Source organism: Nicotiana tabacum, chromosome 1, assembly GCF_000715075.1.
Source record: "Nicotiana tabacum cultivar K326 chromosome 1, ASM71507v2, whole genome shotgun sequence".
Taxonomy (NCBI): domain Eukaryota; kingdom Viridiplantae; phylum Streptophyta; class Magnoliopsida; order Solanales; family Solanaceae; genus Nicotiana; species Nicotiana tabacum.
This window is the reverse complement of record NC_134080.1, coordinates 2071852-2096189: the sequence shown is the minus strand read 5'-3', so window position 1 is coordinate 2096189 and position 24338 is coordinate 2071852. Positions and strand designations below refer to the sequence as shown.

Here is a 24338-nt window from a genome sequence, read left to right as displayed (position 1 = left end):
AAAAACTTTTTGAAACCTATCCGAAACTCACCCGAGCCCTCGGGGCTCCAACCCAAATAGGTACACTAACTCAAAACATTATATGAACTTATCAGTGCGATCAAATTGCCAAAATAACCCCTTAAACAACGAATTAAACCTCAAAATCAATGAAATATTTCAAAACTTCTTAAAACATCAAATTTTGCATTTAAGGTCCGAATCACGTCAAATGACATCTGTTTCTTACCAAATTTCACAGACTTATCTTATTTCACATATAAGACCTGAACCGAGCTCCGGAACCAGAATACGGGCCCGATATCATCAAATTCTAAATGTATTTCATTTCCAAAACTCATAAAAATTTCCAGAAAATAATTTTCTTTAAAAATTTATTTCTCGGGCTTGGGACCTCAGAATTCGATTCCGGGCATACGCCCAAGTCCTATATATTTTTACGGACCCTCCGGGACTGTCTAATCAGGGTCTGGATCCATTTACCCAAAATGTTGACCGTAGTCAACTAAAATGCATTTTAAGTCAAATTTCAACATTTTCACAGATTTTCACATAATAGTTTTCCGGCTACGCGCCCAGACTGCACACCAAATCGAGGTGATGCCGAAAGAGGTTTTTAAGGCCTCGAACACAGAATTCATTTTAAAAATAAATGATGACCTTTTGGGTCATCACATCCGAAACATATGTGGTTCTGTGCAATAATTGTTGATTGTCAACTTCCATTATTGCATTACCTTCTGGTTGTTGATTTTGTATATCTGATATTTCAACAACAAATTTGGAATCTTTATAGTATGGATCATTTTTTAAAAGCATCACACACAAGGTAAGATCTTCATCTTTTGTCACTTGTATTCCCTTAGCAGTACCTAGGTTGATATTAAGCCATACTTTTGCTTCAAACTTGTTGTTGTCGAACTCTATAACTTGAAAATTTTTACTCATGAATTCTTCAAATAAAGTCCCATCATTTATAAGGAGAAGCTTCGTTTTATGATCTAAGTACTTGTAATCTGATGTCCATTTTCCATCGAATGCGATAAGCAAGAAATTTGTACGCATCCTGTATTTAATGAACCCAAATAATTAGATATTTAGAAGTTATACTGTTTAAAAATATAACTCCAGTATAATAAGCTGGAATTATTTGAGATATTCATATTAATTAAGCAAATTCCAGCTTATTATACTGGGGTTACTAGAGTCACGCATACTTCCAATATAATATACTGGAAGTGTCTAAGTTTTACATATTAAATTAACAAACGTCCAGTATTCTATACTGGTGTTTTGTTCTATACCATTTTATTTACAATTTTTTATAGTAGTTTGGATGAAAGATACTTCCAATGTAATACATTGGAGTTTTTTGAGTTTTGCAGATTAATACAAAAAGCTCCGGCGTATTATACTTGCATTTTATTCATTTTTGGAATCAAGCACTGTAAAACCATTTTATGAGACATTTCCAGTATAATAAGCCGGAAGTATCTCAGCTTTAGATATTAATTTAGAAAGGTCCAGCAAATTATACTGGCGTTATGTTCTGCGGGATTTTATATTATTTTTTGTGATTTTGAACAGTGTAGATTTTATTAGTTACGATCTAAATTACAGAAAAGAAGATATATAATACAATTAAGCACATAGTAACGCATTGAGAAAATTAGACATTAACACAGATTAAAGCATTAAAAACAAACCAGAAAATTCGAAGAATCAAATTTTTTTGTTGATACTTTGAATTTTCTGGTTTGAATTATAAAGAGAAGAATCATAGATTATCACAATTAAATCTGTAATTGTAGAAGAAATTCAAACTAGTTAAAATCAAATAATCAGACAAATAATTGAGAGAACTTACTTCAATTTGCAAATTGACGCTGCAAGATTGTGCTAAAGAAGAATATGAGGTCAAGTCGCGTAAATTTAATAAACAGAATAGCGATATTTTAGTCAACAAATTGTTACCGTGCTAACTTCGCGCCTAAATATCATTGAACTTTGATTTTGCGGGTTAAATTTGATTGAGCAGGCGTAAAAGTGGTCATTTATAAATTTTTAGCCTATTAAAGGTACTCTCATAGGCCCACCACAGCCCAACACAAGCAACAGCTTTCATTCTACTGCAAATGTAACCTGGTGGAAGAAACCGTCCCCGTACCAAATCATAAACCCTAATATGCAGCGTTAAACCCCCAAATTTGCCACTCTGAGCTGCCAGAAATACACCGGAAACCGCCAAACGCCACCAGAAATGGCGTCAGTTGTATTAGAAACCGTTCCAAAGTTCACTGCTGAAGCACTCAAATCCGCAGCTAAACAATCTGAGCGTTGCCATATTGTTCCTCTCCGCCTTCGTCGAGCTATCAAAAAGTACCTCCGAGGTAAAGTTTCAACCTTTTTTTATTTTTTATGCACGTTTGTTCAAACATTGATTTCATTAGGATGTGCCTGTTTAGAGTTATTTGCTGAAATAGTCCCTCAATTATTACATTTTATACTCAAAATATCACCGTTGACATATTTATTCCTTCAAGCGTGCAAAAGTTGAAATTGTGATATTTTATTGAAGCTGATTTTGAGCATCTTTGGGCAAAAAGATTAATTTGTGCAATCCGATACCCACCTGTGCTGGTGGGAGGTAGCAAGTACCTCGTGGAGTTAGTCGAGGTGCGCGCAAGCTGGTCGAGACACCACAGTTTATCAATGGTGTTTGCTTATTTGTTAGTCAAATTCTTGAGTGAAGTCTTAGAGCTTGGTATTCCTAGTAGTAAGAGCTTGATAAGTGTTTGGTTTAACCTTCATTTTAGTCTAGAGTGGTACTGATTTGATTTTAAAGTGGAGTGGATATAGAATTCATGCTGAGAATATGTATGAATAACACGGGCTTGATAGGATTTGAATTCTAGTGCTAATGAAGACCATGTTAGTTGACCCTTTTGTCCCCTCCGAAATTATGGCATACATTAGATATCAACGAATAAAATAGTACTAATTAGTAACACTCATTGGTTCATATCATATTCAAGTCATTGCCAAGAACAGCTATCTTTCTTTTGTTTCCATACCCTTTCTTGGTTTTGCATTAGCCACCACTTTTCATATGCTTCAAATATTGATACTTTTTGTGAAAGGAATTATATGGTGTTCGATTTCACTGTCATATTGTATGTCTAAGGAGATGAGAAGGCTTGAATTGGAATTGTGTGTATGTGAGGTACGGGAATCAAACTCTCTTGCAGGACTTTTAAGATTTTCGGAAGTTTGAAATTCTATTTTGGGGCTCTTTGTCTCCATGAGAACCATAATTTAACAGGGTTTGATCCCATTAGATGTGAAACCAGAAGTTCTCAATTTATGTTTAAAAGGGTTATTTCTATCGAAGGTGATATTTTGAGGATAATGTTAAATCATGCGTGATACTTGTGGTTTTATTCGGGCAAAAACGCTGCCCATTTGGTCACATCCTGCAAAAGTCCTCAAAGAAAGTGGAATGGATGAGTTGTCTTGTAAACCCCAAATAATTTGAGACCGAGGCATAGTTGAATGGTTGATATGCTTTTTTTTTTGCTCTTATCTGAAGTTTTAGCTTGGGTTGGGTCTATATATGCGTAGTAAGAGGAGAAAAACTCATTTTATTAGAGATTGAGGACATAGTTGATTGATGATTGAGTATGCGTTTCTATTTGATCTCTCACTAAAGTTTTGAGTTTGCACTTGATCTACTTATTAAAGAGCTAGGGAGCCGATCCCAACTAGTTTGGGATTGACATGCAGTTGATTGATTCATTGACATGCAGTTGATTGATTCATTGACATGCTTTTTTGTGATCTCACTCTAAAATTTTGTGTTTTGGCTTTTGGCTGGGTATACTAATTGCGAAGCAAATAGCCGACGCAACTATTTTGGGGTTGAGGATAGTTGGTTGACTGATTGATGTGATTTTATTAGATTGCGCTCTAAAGTTGTGTTTCGTGTGGATCGAATTCATTGCAGAGCAAGAGGAGCCACATATGAAGAGAAAAGTGTTGAGGTTATCAGAATCATTCAGCCAAATAAAGGAAGTGAATTTGATTCTGCCAACCTCCATATCCAAGGAGCTCGTGGAAGATCCTCTCAAGTCTGTTGAATGTTCGCAGCGGTGGAAAATCAAAAGCGCCTATGGTGACATCGTCCTCAAGTATAGGGAGGATGAAACAGTGGCCTATGTGGCGTCCCGTATGCCTGCTGTCTACTCTGCTCTTTATAGAGTGCTTAGTGAGGTAAACAAATATGACATTCCAGTGAAATGCTTTATAACATTCCTATTTTGTTCTCTGTTTCAGATGAATTTCCCAAAATTTGGGTTTTAAAACATTAATATGGATTTGGTTACTAAAAGTGATTGCTTTAATGTGATTTTACTTTAGGTGCGTAGAAGATTTCCTGGCTTTTCACCAGCTAAGGTGTTGGATTTTGGGGCTGGGACTGGTTCTGCGTTTTGGTGAGAAGATTATTGATATTGTGTTTAGTTGATTTCTTTTGGTTAATTGCCACCTATATGTTAATTTCAGTTGACCCTTTTGTTTGATAAGTTGTTCAATTGTGTGGTTATGCACGGCACTTAGAAAAGTGTGGCCACGGTCATTGAATAGAATTAATTTGGTGGAGCCATCACAGTCCATGCAGCGTGCCGGACAGAGCCTTATAAAAGGTACATTTCTGGTGTTCCGTGAACTCCTTGGGATCTGGAAAAGTCTAACACTCTTAGTAAGCATTTTTTGCATCCTAATCACTACCTATTTGCTACCTTGCTGATCAGCTCGTTAATTTTTCTGAATCACTGGCTTGTGTGGAAGTATGTCTTATTGTGCTTTATTGCTGTGAAAATATTAAGGAGATCAAATCTATTCTTCAGACACAAAGTAATACAAGTCTATGTGTACATCACATTAAATTTGTTTATAAAGCTGATGCAACTTGTTCCAGCCTCGGAAATTGTTCTCTTATCAAAGTATAGAATTTACCAAAAACAAGAAGATTTTGTATGCTGTGAGCCTTTGTCTGATTGAAGTCATATGTACTTGGAGAGATTCCATCTCTGAAGGACAGAATCACGGTTGTACGCCAGCTCTGGGAACTGACAGGAGATGTTCTGGTAGGTTTTGAAGTCCATAGTTCAGCAGTCCAAAAACAACCCCCCCTCACCGGAGCCTGCTGTTCCACTTCTACTACAGACTTATTTTGCATGCATCCAAGTGGCAGTCATTTTCATTAAGCCTCAACAGTTAGTTGATTCATTATATTTGTGTTATCTGAAGTTTCTGATGGTTTAGGAAAGTGCTTTAGATCTTCAAGTACTATATTATATGCTTTTCTTCAAAGTTTTCACATTTTATTGATGAAGTTAGTTCTAGATTCGTCAGTTCAAGTATTATCTAAAACTGATAACATGATCATGACCTTGGAATGAAATGGCAATTGTTTTCTTCCTCTCCCTCTGTGTGTGTGTGTATTAGAAGAAGATACAGGGGAAATCTCATTTACACGGCTGTAGTTCTACTAAAATATCTTTCTTATCTCTGTATCAAAAATCTTCTTTTTGTAAGAAAAAAAAGCTATTTCCTCTCTAACAATATACTGTTGAGCAGGTTTTGGTTGAACCAGGAACACCACAAGGATATAATATTATATCTCAAATGCGATCTCACATTTTATGGACGGAGAAAAGGGTAAAATTCACTTTTTTGGTTTTGCTTGGATGGAGGGGAGGGGGCTGGTTTTTTCTAAGTTAAGATGTTTATTCTAAATGATATTTTTTCCTTTGTTTTTAAATTGTAATTTCTAGAGAAGCCGCAAACTAGAAGATGCATCTGGCAAAGAATGTAAAGCATTGATGACATTAAAGAATGGGGCATATATAGTTGCTCCGGTAAGTGTAAAGTTTCTTATAGAACTGCCTAAATAGATTTTGCACTATCGATCTCAATGTATTTATTCTTTTGTTTGCAGTGTCCGCATGATGGACATTGTCCTTTGGATAACACTGGAAAATATTGTCATTTTGTTCAACGCTTGCAGAGGACAACATCACAATGTGCGTACAAGGTTTGCCTCATAGTCCTTTTCCCTACAAAATGTGCACTCTGAATTTGATGAAGTCTCTTCTTACTCCCTAGAATCTAGTAATATCCCATAGGGTCAGATATATTCCACTCTTAAGTTCCCAGCTAAGAATTTTTTCTTACTGGTCAATATCGTTATTTCTTTTCTTCTCCGTTTCCTGTGTAAGCTTGCATTTTCTCTTTTCCCAATACATGAGTATTAATCATGTTTCTAATTTTGTTTCTTTCATGGTCTGTTAGCGGCCGAAAGGTGAGCCTCTACGTGGCTTTGAAGATGAAAAGTTTTGGTTTATCGCTTTTAGACGAGGACAATGGCCAAGGCAAGTTCTTCATCAAGAATACAACATGCCAATAGTCAAATTGTTTTTAGCTTGTTATATCATCTCATTTGTGAAATTTCATTGTTTTTTTTTCACTATCTTAAGCTAACCTTTAATCGAACTTATTGTTTGTTTCAAATAGAGAGCCTTGGCCGCTGGACGGCATGAAGTTTGAGACATTGAAGGAGCAGCATGCCAGAAGAAATCCAGAGGATTTAGAGATTGACTATGGTATTTGCTTATCAGTATTTAATCTTAAAATTGCTTTGCCATCGAAAAACTTTTATATTTATCTAGAACCTGCTATTAACACATTACAAAATAGTGACACTTCTCTTTTTATGTCAGAGGACCAGTTCATCTCAGAAGATGAGGATATTCAAGATGAAGATCCAATCTCCTATGATTCCGATGTTACAGAAACAGATGCCATCACTGAAAATGATTATTGGGAGGAAGAAGGCGAAGAAACAGCCCATGCTGATCTTGGTAGTGGTTGGGGAAGAATCATATACGGACTCTACGAAGGGGCAAGCGGGTTGAGATGGACATTTGTCGATCAATGGATCAAGAAGGCACTGAAGGGTCGTTTGACCGAATTGTTATTACGAAGAGCAAAAACCCAACATTACATCATCAGGCTCGAAGACCGGTCTGGGGTGACTTATGGCCCTTTTAAATTTTGTTAGAAAAATGGCCTTCGGGGCTTTGGTCAAGAAGTAAGAGCACATCGCATGATGTGTGAATTATGCGCACGAAATGAGTCTGAATCCCGCTTCCTTGTTAGCTGGGAACCCCCTCCTCTATGAACCCCTCCGGCCGAAGACTAGTGGTAGGTGGTCCTGCGGACACCAACATTCATTTCCATTTTCTTTTTGTTTTTAAGACGTTGTCCGATCTTTATCGTCGAATCCCCAAATGTGCATCTTCAAGTGTTTCAGCCGATCCCCAATCTCCCAGTACCAATATTTCGGCTGCTCAAGCCGGTACAGGTATAGAAGTGGCTACAACGATAGACAAAAACCTGATATTTAAATGGAGAAGGTTTCAGAGGCGGATAGTAAGAGCGCAACGCATGATGTGTGAACTATGTGCACATAATGAGTTTGAACCCTGCTATAGACAAGAACCTGATATTTCAATGAAGAAGGTTTCAGGGGCGGGCCACTATCCATACATTTTTAACTAGGAGTAGTAAAAGGGTGGGTCGGATATGGTTCGGGTAAAATGGGTAATGAAAAAACGGATCAATTATTTGACCCGACCCATATTTAATACGGATAAAAAATGGTTAACCGGCGAATAATATGGGTAACCATATTATCCATGACTTCTTGCATATGGTCACTTTTTGGAGAATTTTTAGTATCCACAACTTGAGGAATCCCCAGTTTGAGGCTCTTACAAATGTAAAAGTTAAGACACATTGGTTATCTATGGTTAATCATTAGTTATCCATTTTCTAAATGGATAATATAGTTTTTATCCATATTTGATCCGCTTTTAAAAATTTCATTATTCAACTCATTTTTTAGTGGATAATATGGGTGGTTAACTGTTTTTTTAACCATTTTACCACCACTATTTCTAACCATGCACAACTGACCCTTGATGATTTCTCGGATACTAAAAAAATAGATATTGTCAGAAAAATCTGAAAAGCAAAAAGTTGAACAGATTTCATGTGTCAAAAAAAGGTTTGTAATACATGTATTTTTTCGAGTCCGGAACTGAAATGTTATCATTTTGGACAATAGTAACATTAATAAGTATAAAAAAAAGTTATTTATATATAGCGCGGTTTAAAATCACTCTATACTTTAACTGTGTTTTAGTCGTTAAAGTATAGCGCGGTTTAGAATCGCGAGTGAATCACAAATAAGTGAAGATATAAATGTGAATTCTGCACAAACTATTTTACCTTTGCATGTGAATCACGAGTCTTTTTTTTTTTTTTTTTGCAAGTGAAAATGTGAATCATGTACTAGTGTAAGTGATATGTCCACGTGTAAAAACCAGAGAGGATGGTACGAGAGAGATCACGTGCCGAGGCCTACATGGAGATTCGATCAAGACTCCATTTGATTTAGGATGTGTAATTATTAAGCCCATGTGATCATGTACTCCCTTGCCAAAAGAAGAATAGTTTTGTTACTATTTGAAAGGTGAATGATTTTTCAACTTACTAATTTTATGAGCTTTCATTTTAGGTGACTTTTTGATAATTTGAGGAAATTGATTTTTTTTCCATAATAGGTATGGTATGACTAAAGTCATTTTTTGTTAAATATATTTTTCAGAAATAATATTTTCCAATGTGAAAAATGTTTTCCGGAAAGATATACATTAAAGATTATTAAAATATCAGTAAATCATAGGATATTTGCATAAAAATTTGTAGCATATATTTAACACTTTTAATAGAATTTTCTTTTTTCATGGAAGAATTTGATGATCGAAAATATTTTTTGAGAATATTCTTTGCTGTACCAATCACACCCACAACCAGAAAAATAAGTCGACCTTTGAGTCCTCGTTATTTGGAGTAGGGGTATACATAGGCTGGGTTGGCTCGGATTTTCTAATTACCAAACAAAATCAATCGTCTCAAAATTTTAAATGTGTAAATCAAACCAAACCAACAAAAGTCAGGTTTTTCAATTTCGATTTTTCTCGAGTTTTTCGGTTTTCTCGGGTTTTTCGAGTTTTTTCGGAGAAAATCTTGATAGCATAAAATATATAATTTGTGGTCTAATTTTTCTTAGGTCCTAGTAGAATAAAACTATATAAGATGTTTTCCAAGAAAATAATACAAAACAATGTGAGATGAGTCATGATTATACTAAAATACTCAATAAATCGCATAAAATAAATAGTGCTAATTAAGAACCCATAATAAAAATAAAAATAATCTAAAATTACTAAGTCATCATGCTAAAATAAATACTAAGTATTAGTTACATGACTAAATAATGATAAAAATAAGTTATGCATTTTTACTATCTAAACCAATGCAATACTAAAAGAATAATTATACAATACTATTGTCATTCCTACTTCTTAGTATTGATCAGTTTTTTTTTTAGCATTAGTATTGATTTGATTTTTCTTTGGGCTTTATTTGAGTTACTAACTTTTATGGGCTATAAAACATATTTGACAATTCAAAAATTCTAAGTTCTAACTTGAAATAATACATTAAAAAAGAGAGAACTATGAAAAAGTTTAAAAAATATTTAAAAATTACATCACAATAATTATTTTTATGTAAAAAATATTTTTAAAACGTGTATACATGTAATGTCGAGTTGGTTTAGTTTCGGTTTGGCTTTTTCCAGTTAAAACAAACCAAACTAATTATGGTCGGGTTTTCTTTTCTAATACCAAACCAAATCAAACCAAACCATAGTCGAGTTTTTTTTCTCGGTTTGACTCGGATTATCGATTTGGTGTGATTTGTCGGTTTTCTTTGTATACCCCTAATTTGGAGAGTACCATGTACTTCACCTAGTATTATTACATTATATTTTTCTCTTTGAATAAAAAGAAGCAAGCGTCTGTATCAAATTTAGAGGCAGGACAGTTTTTTGTCTCTTCCCTTGGATACAATGTATTCCTTTGAACTTTTCTCAGTCGTGTCTCTTTTCTTATGGTTTCCTCTTCATCAGGTAAGGATGCACCAAAAAAGGAAATTGAAACTTGTCCAAGATATGAGCTCACAATTACAGTACGGAGGATTGGGAATACCTCTTTTTTTGAGTTTTGCAACTTATTTTAACTAAAGATTTCTTCAATAAAAATAAAAGGTAGTCCGTGCATAAAGTATCTCGTATTTATATAGGGATCGAAAAAAAACTGCATCTAAAAAGGTATGATATAGACAACATACTCTAATACAAACATTAACGCTTGCTTCCACGTCCTGAACACGTAACCTACAGAATTTCTTACAAAAAAGATAAGAATTTAGAATTTTCTTCCTTTGATGTGTGTTATCTCGTTATTGTATTTCTGCTATATGATCAAATTATCAAGGTATGAAATGATGGGAAAAATAAAGACGCATTTTCCCAATAGACCTTACGCGACACGAATGCAAATAGCCGGTATTATGATATGAATATGAAAAAAAAAAAAATATTATAGCACGGAGGTTAACAAGATAATCACAACTTTATTGTGTGGTACGGCATGCAGCCTTTTACTGTATGATATCAATTTATTTCGTATGAAAACATTAGTTTGTATCAGATGTTTGTTTAGATTTTCTTATCATATTTGGTTTTTTTATCTGTTAAGGGATTGGACGACATATTTACCATAATTGAGTTTTTCTTCTTTTAGAAGAAAATTATAAATCTCTCATATTTGGCTAGTCCTTTTTCTTGTAGGAAAATATTTGGACTTCTATAAATTGAGGATCTCTCCTTCTCATTCAGCAGCATCCACAATGTAGTCATATGAGGTTTGAGAGTCATGTTTAGGGGAAGAACTTTACGGGACAAGTGTTAGTGTGTCACTTGTGTTTACCTCTTCGTGAGGTTATTCTCTCGATATTTTTTACTCTCTTTTTATTATAGTGGATTGCTCATCTCCGCCGTGCATGTAGGTCAATTAACTGAACCACGTCAAATGTTTATATTTCCTTTGATAAATTTCTCTTTTGTTATCTGATTTATCGTCATTGAAGGTTTGCTTTGCTAGCTTCCACGTGAACCTGATTTTTTCGATTCTAATAGTTTATCTATTCCTTTATGTTTTAGGAACATTTTGATATTTGAATCAAAGTGAGTGAAAGAGCTCATCTTTTACTGTTTTAACCATAAAGTGATTTCCAATGATTTGTGGTCACTGTTGTCCTGTTAACTATGTGAAAAGTAATTATCAGAAACTTAACATTTATATTTAAAGTTAAAGTGAAAAAATAAAGAATCTTTAAATTCTTTTTCTTTTGTGTACAAGGACCTAACATGCCAAAAATTGCACAAAGCCGCCCCTGGGCTGCTTAAATTGTGGCTACTTTTATATTTATGCACGTTTTCTTAAAACTTCTTTCACTTCTATTATTGCTTAACTCGAATTAAATAATTACAAATATTTGTCAAACTCAATGGTACAATTCTACCCCACATGCTTAATATCTCTGGTCCTTCAGTTTTTATTGGTGTACTTATTACTATCTTATGTGTCACTATTTTTTGGAAATTATACCTTAGTATGTGTCCCATCGGCCTAGAAAATTTCAAGATGTGGTTGAGGTAGTCTTAAAACTATGTCACTTAAATATTTTTATATAAATAGTTAGTTATTTGAAAAATAAAATAGTCAACGTCTTATATTCCCTCCGATTCACAATAAGTGACCAATTTGTTTTTTCATTTTAGTTCAAAATAAGTGTTCAGTTATGTAATCAAGAAAGAATTCAATTCATTTTTGCAAAATAACCCCTATGTACATATCCCTAAAAAGTTTTCTTACTCCTCACATTAAATGGTTAATTAGGGATAGTTTAGTCATAGTAGGTATTTTTGTATAGAATTTAGTATTTTCTTAATGGGCGTGTTAAAAGCAAACTGGTCACTTATTGTGAACCGGATGAAGTAATATGTTAAATTACACTGATAGATTAAAAGTTTTTACACTAAATGAGAGCTTTCGACGCATAGAAAAGGTCAAAAAGAAAAAAGATAGCATGTTTACTAAGCTCCCACTATACGCGGGGTCCGGGGAAAGATCAGAACATAAGGAAGAGGCAAAGGTGCATTGCCCTAAGGGTGGTCAACTGGTTACCCTTGGTCGAAAAATTACACTATATAGATAAAATATTAAATTTTAATGGTATACAATATATATTGAACACCCTTTATAGGGGATTTTTTTTTTTTTACTTATTTCAAGTTTGAACACCCTAAATGAAATTTCTAGTTTCGCCACTGCCACAAGGGTTTATTGTAGACAGTCTTACCCTACATTTCTGTAAAAAACTATTTTTATGGCTTGAACCCTTGATCTCATGACTGGTAATTGAGGCGAAGTCACATGCCACTGATCTCATTTAATTTTTGTACGCACAACAAAATTGAACCAAAGAATATAAAATAACTGCTCCAATAGAAACTAAAATTGAGCGTAAATCTAAATTAGTCGGATCAACAAACTTCCTAAAAATTTTATTATCACTGATCAGAAACATTTACAGGGAAATTTTGCTCATTTTGATGATCATCTTGAAGGTAACAATTTTCAGAAAGAAGTAAAAGATATTCTTCATATACTTTCTCCAACATGCTCTCATTCATTGGCAATGAACATTTGTTTGAAATGTGGCAACTTTCTTCCATTAGAAATTCATCATAAATTGCATCCCCTTCAAGTAATTTACCAAAATCTAAGTCCCTTGGAAAGAATGAAACTTCTTCTAATTTCACCTCATTTTCCTTGTTTTCAAGATTAGCTTCTCCAGAATTACTATTTGAGGAACAAGTAGTACTCAATGTAACATTTTCAAAACTATTGTTCCTTGAAATTCCACAAGAAATCCTGATGGGTTTTGGGAAAAATACTTTGGTCTTCTCAACTTGTACAATTTGACCCTTATTGTTTTTGTTGTTGCTCTTTTTGCCTTGTATTTTTCTTGATTTCCCTTGTTGGGGTCCTTTTCTTGATTCCTTTTTGGAACATTTGGAGAAATTTTTGTGGGGTTTTGGTTCAATTCCAGCATTTTTGAGCTTCTTGATTAAATGTGTGTTCCAATAATTCTTGATTTCATTGTCTGTACGACCTGGTAATCTTCCAGCAATTAGTGACCAACGATTACCCAAAAGAGAATGTAGTCTCACTATAAGATCTTCTTCATCTTGACTGAAATTTCCTCTTTTAATCCCTGGTCTTAAATAGTTCATCCATCTTAGTCTACAACTTTTTCCACACCTAAGCAACCCTGCCATTTTTATCATAATTATACAAAAATTAATAATTCATCCCTAACGAGCAAGAAAACGGATACACTAACCGCCTAGGGCAAGTCTAGAGGTAATAGAATCTATTCACTTTCTAGTAACTTGTCCAACTCGTCCAAGTTTAAATAGATTGAATTATGAACCATTTTTTAAACTTGACTCAACAAGCTGAATCCGAAATAAACATCAAATTAAAAAAAGGGAGGGGGTGTGTGTGTGTTAGAATTTGGATCATGTTACACGGGTTGGATTATTATCTATTATTTGATTCATTTTGACTCAAGCAAAGTCGGGCAAACATGAATCACGACCCCTTTACTATTTTGACTCACCCGAGGTTTGAACCAACTCGTCCATTTGCCACCTCTAAGCATAATGAAAAGAAAGGAGAAGAAATAAAAAAAAAATAAGCACATAAATGGAAGTTATGAAAAATGGAATATTAGCAAAGTATTTACCAGCATTCTTAGGCAAAGATCTCCATTGTCCTTCACCATTTTCCTTGATATAATTAGTAAGTAATAAATCTTCTTTAGAAGACCATGGACCTTTTCTCAATCCCTCTTTTACACAACATGGTTTTCTTCCCATTTCTTAATTTCTTTTTCTTTTTTTTTCCTTCTTATTTTAGTAAATTCTCAGAGCTCAACAGAGAGAACTAAGAAGAAGTGAAGAGTGAAGTGAAGATGGGGTTTAAAGGAAAGGTGGTGCTCTTTTTGAAGCCACGAGGTTGAAATTTACAAGGCAATAATTATAATAATAATAATAATAATAATAATAATAATAATAATTTAAGTAAAGGACAGTCAGATCTAGTTGTTCCTTATTTATTGGGGAATGAACTGATTGGTTTGTTGTTTTGCAAATTTATTATTTCCCCTTGTGCATGTTTTTCGTGGATCTAGAACTTAGATTCATTACCATGTCGTACACTTGTATTTTTTTATAGAGAGCCAATCACGTTGTGGCCAGGATAGAGACCAATCTAAGATTATTTTGTTTTTCAAAATTTCATAATATTCATGATTGTAGGCATACATTTTCTATTAAAAGCACAACCTAATCCAAGCCTATATCACAAAGGATACATTCACTGAATGAAGTATTTAACTCCTTAAGTAGAGGTCTCGGGTTCGAGCTCTGGGTATGTAAAATTCTTAGTAGGGAGCGCTATTCCCCGAATGGGATCCTACTAGAAATGGATCTGCAAGAAAATCATAATTTGTGTCATCGGTCGTCCAGAAACTCACACACCCAGAAGATGAAAGTAGCAGAGATGAGGATGTTGAGGTGGATGTGCGGGCATACAAGGATGGATAAGATTAGGAATGAAGATATTCGGGAGAAGGTGGGTGTGGCCCCCATGGAGGACAAGATGCGGGAAGTAAGACTCAGATAGTTCGGGCACATTCAGAGGAGGAGCACTGATGCACCGGTGAGGAGGTGTGAGCGACTGGCTGTAGTGGGCACGCGGAGAGGTAGAGGACGACCTAAGAAGTATTGGGGAGAGGTGATCAGACAGGACATGGCGCGACTTAGGATTACTGAGGACATGACCCTTGACAGAGAATTATGGAGGTCGAGCATTAAGGTTGTAGGTTAGGGGAGAGTTGGAAATATTTCTACAACACAATAGAGTGAGACTAGCCAGTTAGGAGTTAGACTAAGAATGTCATTGGTCGATGCAGGGCTTTACCTTCTAGTTTTACTATACCAGCCATCTAGTTCGTATTTCGTATTCTGTATTTCATATCTCTTATATATTGCTGTTATTTTATTATGCATTTTTATGGTACTAATATATCGGCTCCTGTTGCTTTTTTGAGCCGAGGGTCTCCTGGAAACAGCCTCTCTACCCTTCGGGGTAGGGGTAAGGTCTGCGTACATATTACCCTCCCCAGACCCCATTTGTGGGATTATACTGGGTTGTTGTTGTTGTTGTTGTTGTTGTCTATTGTTGTTGTCATCGGTCGTCAAGAATTCTCACAAGATGGATGGGTGTTTCGTCAGGAACCCTCACAAAATGGATGAACTCCCTTTTTTTACGGCCTAAAACCCCTCAATAATACAGAAATATCCAACCTTAGCCGTTCTCTAGAGGATTTAGAATGCGCTTTCCAACACCCATAGTGGTATTTATATAGACAACATTAGAATTATGATTGAATTGATTAATGGGCCTTATAATAAGTTAGCATCCCTAATAGATATACTGGGCCTAAAAAATATAAATTTTCAACGATGACCATCAGTGAAATTAACCAGATTTTTAATCAATTAGACATGCAAATTCTCTTTTTTTCTTTTCTGATTTCTCACCCGGTATTCGATATCCACAGTGGGGTCCGACTAATCCGGATTCGTGCCGGAAAGTCCCACGTCAGTGCAAATTCTCACTAATGTTTGTGCCCTTTTGTCGTACGTTGTCTCATTGGTTGCATGTGGCAAGTTGCAATTATAAAGATTCTCATCGCAGTGTTCAAGAATCACTCTTGCGTCTCACAAATTAATAATCAATTTCACTCGTAAATTTTAAAGTTCGTCTTATGTTTATTTAATTCCTTTTCCTTTTTCATGTCAAGTGAGTAAAAAACTAACATGGTGTGTTTTAATTATTTAGATGACGAGCTTCTAAAAAATTAACTAAAATCATCTCCAAAGACAACCAGTAGTGCCGCACACATTTCCTTCAACTCAAGTTATATATTTTTTTTGTCCCAATTTATGTGATGTATTTCGAATTTCGAGAGTCAAATGAGTTTTTTTTATTATAATTTATATTACTTTTATTTAATTTTTAAATATATAAATTTAATTTTAGAAAAACTAAAAAAAATATTTGAATTCGCCGCCAAAATTAAAAAGTTTGATTCTCAAAATTTGAACTGTATCACAAAAGTTGAGATGGAGGAATTATATATATTTATAAATACACGTCTATAATTGATTTACAGTTAGCTAAGCTAGAAGCTGTGATCGTTGAACTCATTGTCATAGATAGGGGTGTACAAAGGAAACCGGCAAACCACATCAACCCGATAATTCGAGTCAAACCGGGAAAAAAAACCTGACTATGGTTTGGTGTTGGGAAAAAAAACCCGACCATAATTGGTTTGGTTTGGTTTTAACTAAAGAAAGTCAAATCGAAACCAAACCAACCCGACATTATATATATAGAAATTTTAGATATATTTAATATATAAATATACTTATTGTGATGTAATTTATAAATATTTCTTAAAAAATTTCATAATTTTAACTTTTAAGGTATTGTTTCAAAGTTGGACTTAGAACTTTTGAATACTTAGCCATTAATATTAGTAAATTAAATAATGCTAACAAAAGCCCAAACCAAAATCAAATTAATACTAATGCTAACAAAAGACATTCAATTTAATATTACGAACGGGAATGTATTGAATATCTATTTTTTGTTTTGCAATAATTTAGATTAAAATGCATAACCTATTTTTATTTTTCTTTAGCGTTTAGTCATGTAATTAATACTCCCTTATTAGTCTATTTATTTAACATGACTTAGTATCTTCAGATTATGTTTATTTCTATTATGGAGTTTTAATTAGCAATATTTATATTACATAATTTTATTGTCTTTATTGTTGAATATGTTAGGATAATGCCATGACACATCTCATATTTTGTATTATTTTCTTGGAAAATACTTTATATAGTTGTATCTTATTAGGATTAAAGAAATATTTTGAGCATACATTATATGTTTTATTCTACGATGATTTTACCGGAAAAAAGAAACACGAAAAAATCCGAATAACCAGAAAACCCGAGATTGAAAAAACCCGAGCTTTATTGGTTTGATCTTTAGATTTAATAACCCAACACAATTAGTTTGGTTTGATAATTGTAAAATTCGAACTAACCCGGCCTATATACATCTCTAGTCATAGAAAAGTAATGAATGATGTCATATTCTTCATTTATTAAGATGTGGTATATTCTTGGTCCACCTTTGATTGTCAAGGTGGGTCTATGACAGAAAAATATTCTAATTTAGCAATATAATATTAATTTATCAATATAATATATTCCTACGTAATATATTTGAAAATTAAAAACCCAACAGGGGTAAAAGTTAAAAAGAATTACAGCTCGATCTGCAATATCTAGGTCGTTTTCGGGGGCAGATCAATTTAACCCAAGGACACTGCTTCGTCAGAAAATTTATTAGATATGTAAATATAGTTAATAAGTAAAATAAAAATATTAAATATAAATATAAAATATAACATTACTTATCATTACAAAAATTTATTCATTTAATCACTTTTTTAAAATATTAGCAATACCGTCTATGAAAAATTATGTACTGAAAAACTCTTAACCTAGTCCCCTGTTTGCTTCTTGACTCTTGTGTATTGTGGCTCTGTTTGGGGACAGACAAAATAGTAGTACTACAATGTAGACGTGCCAATGGATCCACTCCACTTAAATGACATTATTTTTTATAGAAAATAAAGTGAAAATAGCACGGACTAATCAATTTTCCGACTGATAATTGAAAAATAGTCGGCGTTTGTAAAGTCATTGAAAAATAGCTATTATTTTACTACAACACGGAAAGTTTTAGCATAATATACTGGAGATTGGTGATGTATTGGTCAAAATCTGACCGTCACGACCAAGTTGACCGACGTCCCACCTAAGTAACCGGGCAATGAAAGTTAATATAGCCCACTCCATTCTCCTCCCTAACATCCGACGAGTCGGTGAGAGAGGCGTCTAAAAGCACGACTAAGACACATTGGCGGCAAGAGGACGTCGAGCCAAGCAAAGGGCAAGGGTGCCATGACTATATATAGCCAGGGAAAGCTTTCAACCGGGAGGGGGGGGGGGTTGTCCTGCTATCTCTCTAGAAAAGCCAAAATAGCTCTCTTCTACTATTTCTCGGAGAAAGAACGAAGATCTAGAAAAACATGTAAAGCAATCTCCTCATCGCTTGATGGGAGATACAACTTTGAATTTCAATAAGATCATTTACATCCCCTTCACACTATATATGATCCGGACTGCTAGCTCTTTGATCTAGAATTAATTATGTCTGACTAAGATTTATCCCTTCATCTTTGATTGATTTGTTCAAAAAGGTTTCAATATCTTTTGAGTCAAACAATTTGGCGCCGTCTGTGGGGATTTCTTAGTTTCTCCCAGATCAAAGCCAAGAAACACAATCACCCACCAAAAAAAGCGCGAAGGGAAAATCCAACCCACGCGAGACACGGGAGCAGCGCAGTAAGGGAGGGAGAGCCAAGTAGAATTCACGAGCTTAGAAATCCTCGCCCCATCAACCATAGATATGCCAAACAAGGCAAACAATGTTACTAACTTGTTCTCCCCCATCGGACCACCGGACAGAAGCAAGGAAAATATCATTCTCACCTCCTACTTTTTGTCCCAGCAAGCACATCAAATCTGCGCGGGCGAGCACATAAAGAAACATCTCGATTAAAGAACAAAACTTACTTCAGCACAACAGAAAATACCGCCTACTGGCGACGTCTCCGAGCCGAACGGCAGGAATCAGACCAGAAAACTATAATGCATACACAACATGAACCTAAGCGAAACATCAACGTCTCATATTCACCGACACTGCACCTTCTGATGCAAGCAATATCAAATGAATTGGTACTCCCACGGAAGATATCTGATTCTCCAAAAACTGGGACTAACGACGGGCTGCTATTTCGATAAGTTCGAAATAACACACTTTAATGCCAAGGGCCATTGCCAAAAAAAGAAGAAGAGTTCTACCTCGATCAAACGACGACAGGCTGCTATTTCGACATGTTCAAAATAACACCCTTTAAGGCCAAGGGCCTTCGCCAAAAAAGAGAAGAGTTCGACATCGATCGAACGACGATGGGCTGTTATTTCAATAAGTTCGAAATAACCCCCTTTACGGCTAAGGGCCTTCGCCAAAAAAGAGAAGGGTTGGACCTCGATTGAATAACGACAGGCTGTTATTTCGATAAGTTCAAAATAACCCCCTTTAAGGCCAAGGGCCTTCGCCAAAAAAGAGAAGAGTTTGACCTCGATCGAACGACGATGGGCTGTTATTTTGATAAGTTCAAAATAACACCCTTTAAGGCCAAGAGCCTTCGCCAAAAAAGACAAGAGTTCGACCTCTATCGAATGATGATGGGCTGCTATTTCGATAAGTTTGAAATAACCCCCTTTAAGGCCAAGGGCCTTTGCCAAAAAAGAGAAGAGTTCTATCTCGATCGAACGACGACGGGCTGCTATTTCGATAAGTTCAAAATAACCCCCTTTAAGGCCAAGGGCCTTTGCCAAAAAAGAGAAGAGTTCAACCTTGATCGAACGACGACGGGATGCAATTTCAATAAGTTCAAAATAACACCCTTTAAGGCCAAGGGCCTTCGCCAAAAAAGAGAAGAGTTCGAACTTAATCGAACGACGACGGGCTGCTATTTTGATAAGTTCGAAATAACACCTTTTTAGTCCAAGGGCCTTCGCTAAAAAAGAGAAGAGTTCAACCTAGATCGAACGACGACGGGCTGCTAATTCGATAAGTTCGAAATAATCCCCTTTAAGGCCAAGGGCCTTCGCCAAAAAGAGAAGAGTTCGACTTCGATCGAACGACGACGGGCTGCTATTTCGATAAGTTCGAAATAAACCCCTTTAAGTCCAAGGGTCTTCACCAAAAAAGAAAAAAGTACGACCTAGATCGAACGACGACGGGCTGCTAATTCGATAAGTTCAAAATAACCCCCTTTAAGGACAAGGGCCTTCGCCAAAAAAAGAGAAGAGTTCGACCTCGATCGAACGACGACGGGTAGCTATTTTGATAAGTTCAAAATAACCCCCTTTAAGGCCAAGGGCCTTCGCCAAAAAAGAGAAGAGTTCGACCTCGATCGAACGACGACAGGCTACTATTTAAATATGTTCGAAATAACACCCTTTAAGGCCAAGGGCCTTCGCCAAAAAAGAGAAGACTTCGACCTCGATCGAACGACGACGAGCTGTTATTTCGATAAGTTTGAAACAGCACCCTTTAAGGCTAAGGGCCTTCGCCAAAAAAGAGAAGAGTTCGATCTTGATCGAACGATGACGGACTGCTATTTCGATAAGTTCGAAATAAAACCCTTTAAGGCCAAGGGCCTTCACCAAAAAAGAGAAGAGTTCGACCTCGATCGAACTACGACGGGCTGATATTCGATAAGTTCGAAATAACCCTCTTTAAGGCCAAGGGCCTTCGCCAAAAAGGAGAAGAGTTCGACCTCGATCGAACGACGATGGGCTGCTATTTTGATAAGTTCGAAACAACCCCCTTTAAGGCCAAGGGCCTTCGCCAAAAAAGAGAAGAATTCGACCTCGATCGAACGACGACGGGCTGCTATTTCGATTAGTTCGAAATAACCCCCTTTAAGGCCAAGAGCTTTCTCCAAAAAAGATAAGAGTTTGACCTCGATCGAACGACAACGGGTTGCTATTTCGATAAGTTCGAAATAACATCCTTTAAGGACAAGGGCCTTCACCAAAAAAGAGAAGAGTCTGACCTCAATCGAATGATGACGGGCTGCTATTTTGATAAGTTCGAAATAACACCCTTTAAGGCCAAGGGCCTTCTCCAAAAAAGAGAAGAGTTCCACCTAGATCGAACGACGACGGGCTGCTAATTCGATAAGTTCGAAATAACCCCCTTTAAGGCCAAGGGCCTTCACCAAAAAAGAGAAGAGTTAGACTTCGATCGAACAACGACGGGCTGCTATTTCGATAAGTTCGAAATAACCCCCTTTAAGGCCAAGGGCCTTCGCCAAAAAAGAGAAGAGTTCGAACTCGATCGAACTACGACAGGCTGCTATTTCGATAAGTTCGAAATAACCCCCTTTACGGCCAAGGGCCTTCGCCAAAAAAGAGAAGAGTTCGACCTCGATCGAACGACGACGGGCTGCTATTTCGATAAGTTCGAAACAACCCCTTTTAAGGCCAAGGGCCTTCGCCAAAAAAGAAAAGAGTTCGACCTCGATCGAATGATGACGAGCTGCTAATTTTGATAAGTTCGAAATAACCCCCTTTAAGGCCAAGGGCCTTCGCCAAAAAAGAGAAAAGTTCGACCTCGATCGAACGATGACGGGTTGCAATTTCGATAAGTTCGAAATAGCACCCTTTAAGGCTAAGGGCCTTCGCCAGAAAAGAGAAGAGTTCGACCTTGATCAAACGATGACGGGCTGCTATTTTGATAAGTTTGAAATAAAACCCTTTAAGGCCAAGGGCCTTTGCTAGAAAAGAGAAGAGTTCAACCTCGATTGAACGACGACGGGCTGCTATTTTGATAAGTTCGAAATAACCCCCTTTAAGGCCAAGGTCCTTCGCCAAAAAAGAGAAGATTTCGACCTCGATCGAACGATGACGTGCTGCTATTTCGATAAGTTTGAAATAAAACCCTTTAAGGCCAAGGGCCTTCACCAAAAAAGAGAAGAGTTCGACCTCGATCGAACGACGACGGGCTTCTATTTCGATAAGCTCGAAATAACACCCTTTAAGGCCAAGGGCCTTCGCTAAAAAAGAGAAGAGTTTGACCTCGATCGAATGACGACGGGCTGCTATTTCGATAAGTTCTAAATAACACCCTTTAAGGCCAAGGGCCTTCGCCAGAAAATAGAAGAGTTCAACCTCGATCGAATGATGACGAGTTACTGTTTCGATAAGTTCTAAATAACACCCTTTAAGGCCAAGGGCCCTCCGCCAAAAGGAGAAGATTTCGACATCGATCGAAATACTTCCAAGGCAGAAAACTATCGGAAGGAAAGAAAAACCGGGACTCGCCATACATGCGTCTATATCGCACCCCAAAGCCATAAAGAGATGGAATCAAGGTAAAGGCAAATAACAAAGAAAAGACTCTTTTATACAAAGTCATTGTGCGGGCTATCGCCGCTTACATATAGCCCAAGCCAACTATAAAAAAACGAACGACAATCGACAAAGAACTGAAAATAAAAACAGTCAAGAAGAACATTCTTCATTCGGCGTCATCACCGCCATCGCCATCGCCAGAACCATCACCATCACCGTCTCAAAGAAGCTCCTTATTACCATCATCCACACTCCTATCAGCTTCAGGCGTCGCCGTATCATACCCACAATTGATGCGATCCTCCCGCGCTTTCACTCGCGCTTCTTCATAAGAAACCTCAATCACGGTACCTGCCTCCCACAAACTCTTATATATATATCCCGCTAGGCTTCAACATAAACCTAGAGCTCGTGCATATAGTGGGGGACACCAGTGGAGGAAGACTCAACCTGAGCCAATAATCACTCATTTTCTGCCTCCAGAGCCGCGACCCGATCTCCCAGAACCGATGCCTCTTGATCGATCACGCTGATGCTCTCCTCGAGCCTTGCCTCCATGAGGGTAGTTGTCGCTCTCTCTGACTCCTATTCTGATTGGAGGACACAGATGGTGTTCTCTAGGGCCGCCGCCCTCGCCGAAGCCTCGGACCAGGCACTCTCAATCCTCTCCAACCCAACGACTTTGCTCTCCAGCACAGTCAATTTTCTCATCCACTCCATGCTCATCGCCTCGACCTTGACCAAGTTCTGATCCATCTCCGACTGCATCGACCTCAACCTACCCTGCAGATGCTCACATTTTGCGGTGACCCCTTACCCAACTCGAGCTCCTCGTCCTTAATTCGAAGTTGCTCCTCGAGCACACTCTTGTTGCGGATAGTTTGCATCAATTCCTGGTCTTTTTTCTCCAACTCCTCACCAAGAGCCCGATTATTGGGGTTTGTTCCTCAGCCGTTCATGCATCTCGCGACACCTATCGCGGTATTGACAATACTTCTCCAGCATCTTCATGAAAATTTTAGCCCAGATGTTGACCCTACAAATGCCTTCCACTTCTACCATATACGTCTGAAAAATGCAAAGACGGGGTTAGACTAGTACTTTCGAGAAGGGCAAAGGAAGAAAGCAAAAGTAAAATGCAACGTACCCTTAAGCCCATAGCGTCCACCTCATCCATCAAATCAGCATCAGCAATAGACCGAAGGGCCTCATTTTCGGCTTCACAGCATAGCAGGCTGAATTGCGGCACCAGATCCTCCCCTTCCCCCAAGAGATTGATGGTGGAAGGGATATGAAGAATACGGGCCGAGCCCCCCGCACGAACCACCGAATGAGTAAGGCCCTCTTCAAACATCTTGACATCATCGGGGTCCAGGTCTAACTCAGATTCGTAGTCGTCGACCATCACACCTTTTCCCCTTTCTGCTACTGAAGAGGAATCACACCCCACTACAGAAGATGAGGGTACGTCCGAAATCATGAGGGCAGCCCCAGAAGTCTGATTCTACACCACGACAGGTTGTTGGTCACCAACAACAGTAGGGATTTCTGATTGAGCCAAGGCAATGGCAAGAATCTCGGATTGTCAATCACATACACCGATAATTCCGACGGTTTGTTCCATCCCTACAAGGGGAGCCACAATAACACCCTCTCTAGAGCCCGTCAGGGGAGAGTCATCCAGATGAATTACTGTTGGGGGCGCTGTCTCAAACTCCACTCTCCGTCTCTTCGACGACCCCTCCTCTTTCCCAGTAAACTGTGATTCACCCATTAGGCAAACGATATCGGTCGGAACCTCGTCCTGAGAAGCGGCCCTCGCAGGAGTAACCAAGGCCGCAGACTCAACTGAAGTAGCCCTTGATGAAGGTCGGGTAATGGGTACCGCGATAGGGTGAGCAGATGAGGCCGACTGACGAAAAGCTAACGGATGGGCCCTTGCTCTATGCACTCTCCCTGAGAACGACAAACGACACATAAAAAGCTAATCAAAAAGAGAAAGAACAATAGACAGAGACGTCATCTCACCTGTAAGGGGCCTGCGTCTGAACCTCTCATGAAAGGTCGACCATGTGCGAATCCCCACTGTATG

General features: G+C 37.2%; 2 protein-coding genes across 2 annotated transcripts; one reads left to right on the top strand and one right to left on the bottom strand.

Moving 5' to 3' along the window:
- Window positions 1–2076: 2076 nt before the first annotated feature.
- Window positions 2077–7374, top strand: LOC107759153 (uncharacterized). Its single transcript, XM_075226493.1, has 10 exons — window positions 2077–2390; window positions 4004–4269; window positions 4417–4490; window positions 4582–4756; window positions 5638–5718; window positions 5835–5918; window positions 5999–6094; window positions 6352–6431; window positions 6574–6662; window positions 6780–7374. The coding sequence occupies exons 1-10, from the start codon at window positions 2261–2263 to the stop codon at window positions 7118–7120; spliced, it is 1416 nt and encodes a 471-aa protein (XP_075082594.1). The 5' UTR covers window positions 2077–2260; the 3' UTR covers window positions 7121–7374.
- A 5206-nt stretch (window positions 7375–12580) lies between these two features.
- Window positions 12581–14109, bottom strand: LOC107759231 (uncharacterized). Its single transcript, XM_016577145.2, has 2 exons — window positions 13849–14109; window positions 12581–13371 (listed from the first exon to the last, which is right to left on the bottom strand). The coding sequence occupies exons 1-2, from the start codon at window positions 13979–13981 to the stop codon at window positions 12608–12610; spliced, it is 897 nt and encodes a 298-aa protein (XP_016432631.1). The 5' UTR covers window positions 13982–14109; the 3' UTR covers window positions 12581–12607.
- Between the last annotated feature and the right edge of the window lie 10229 nt (window positions 14110–24338).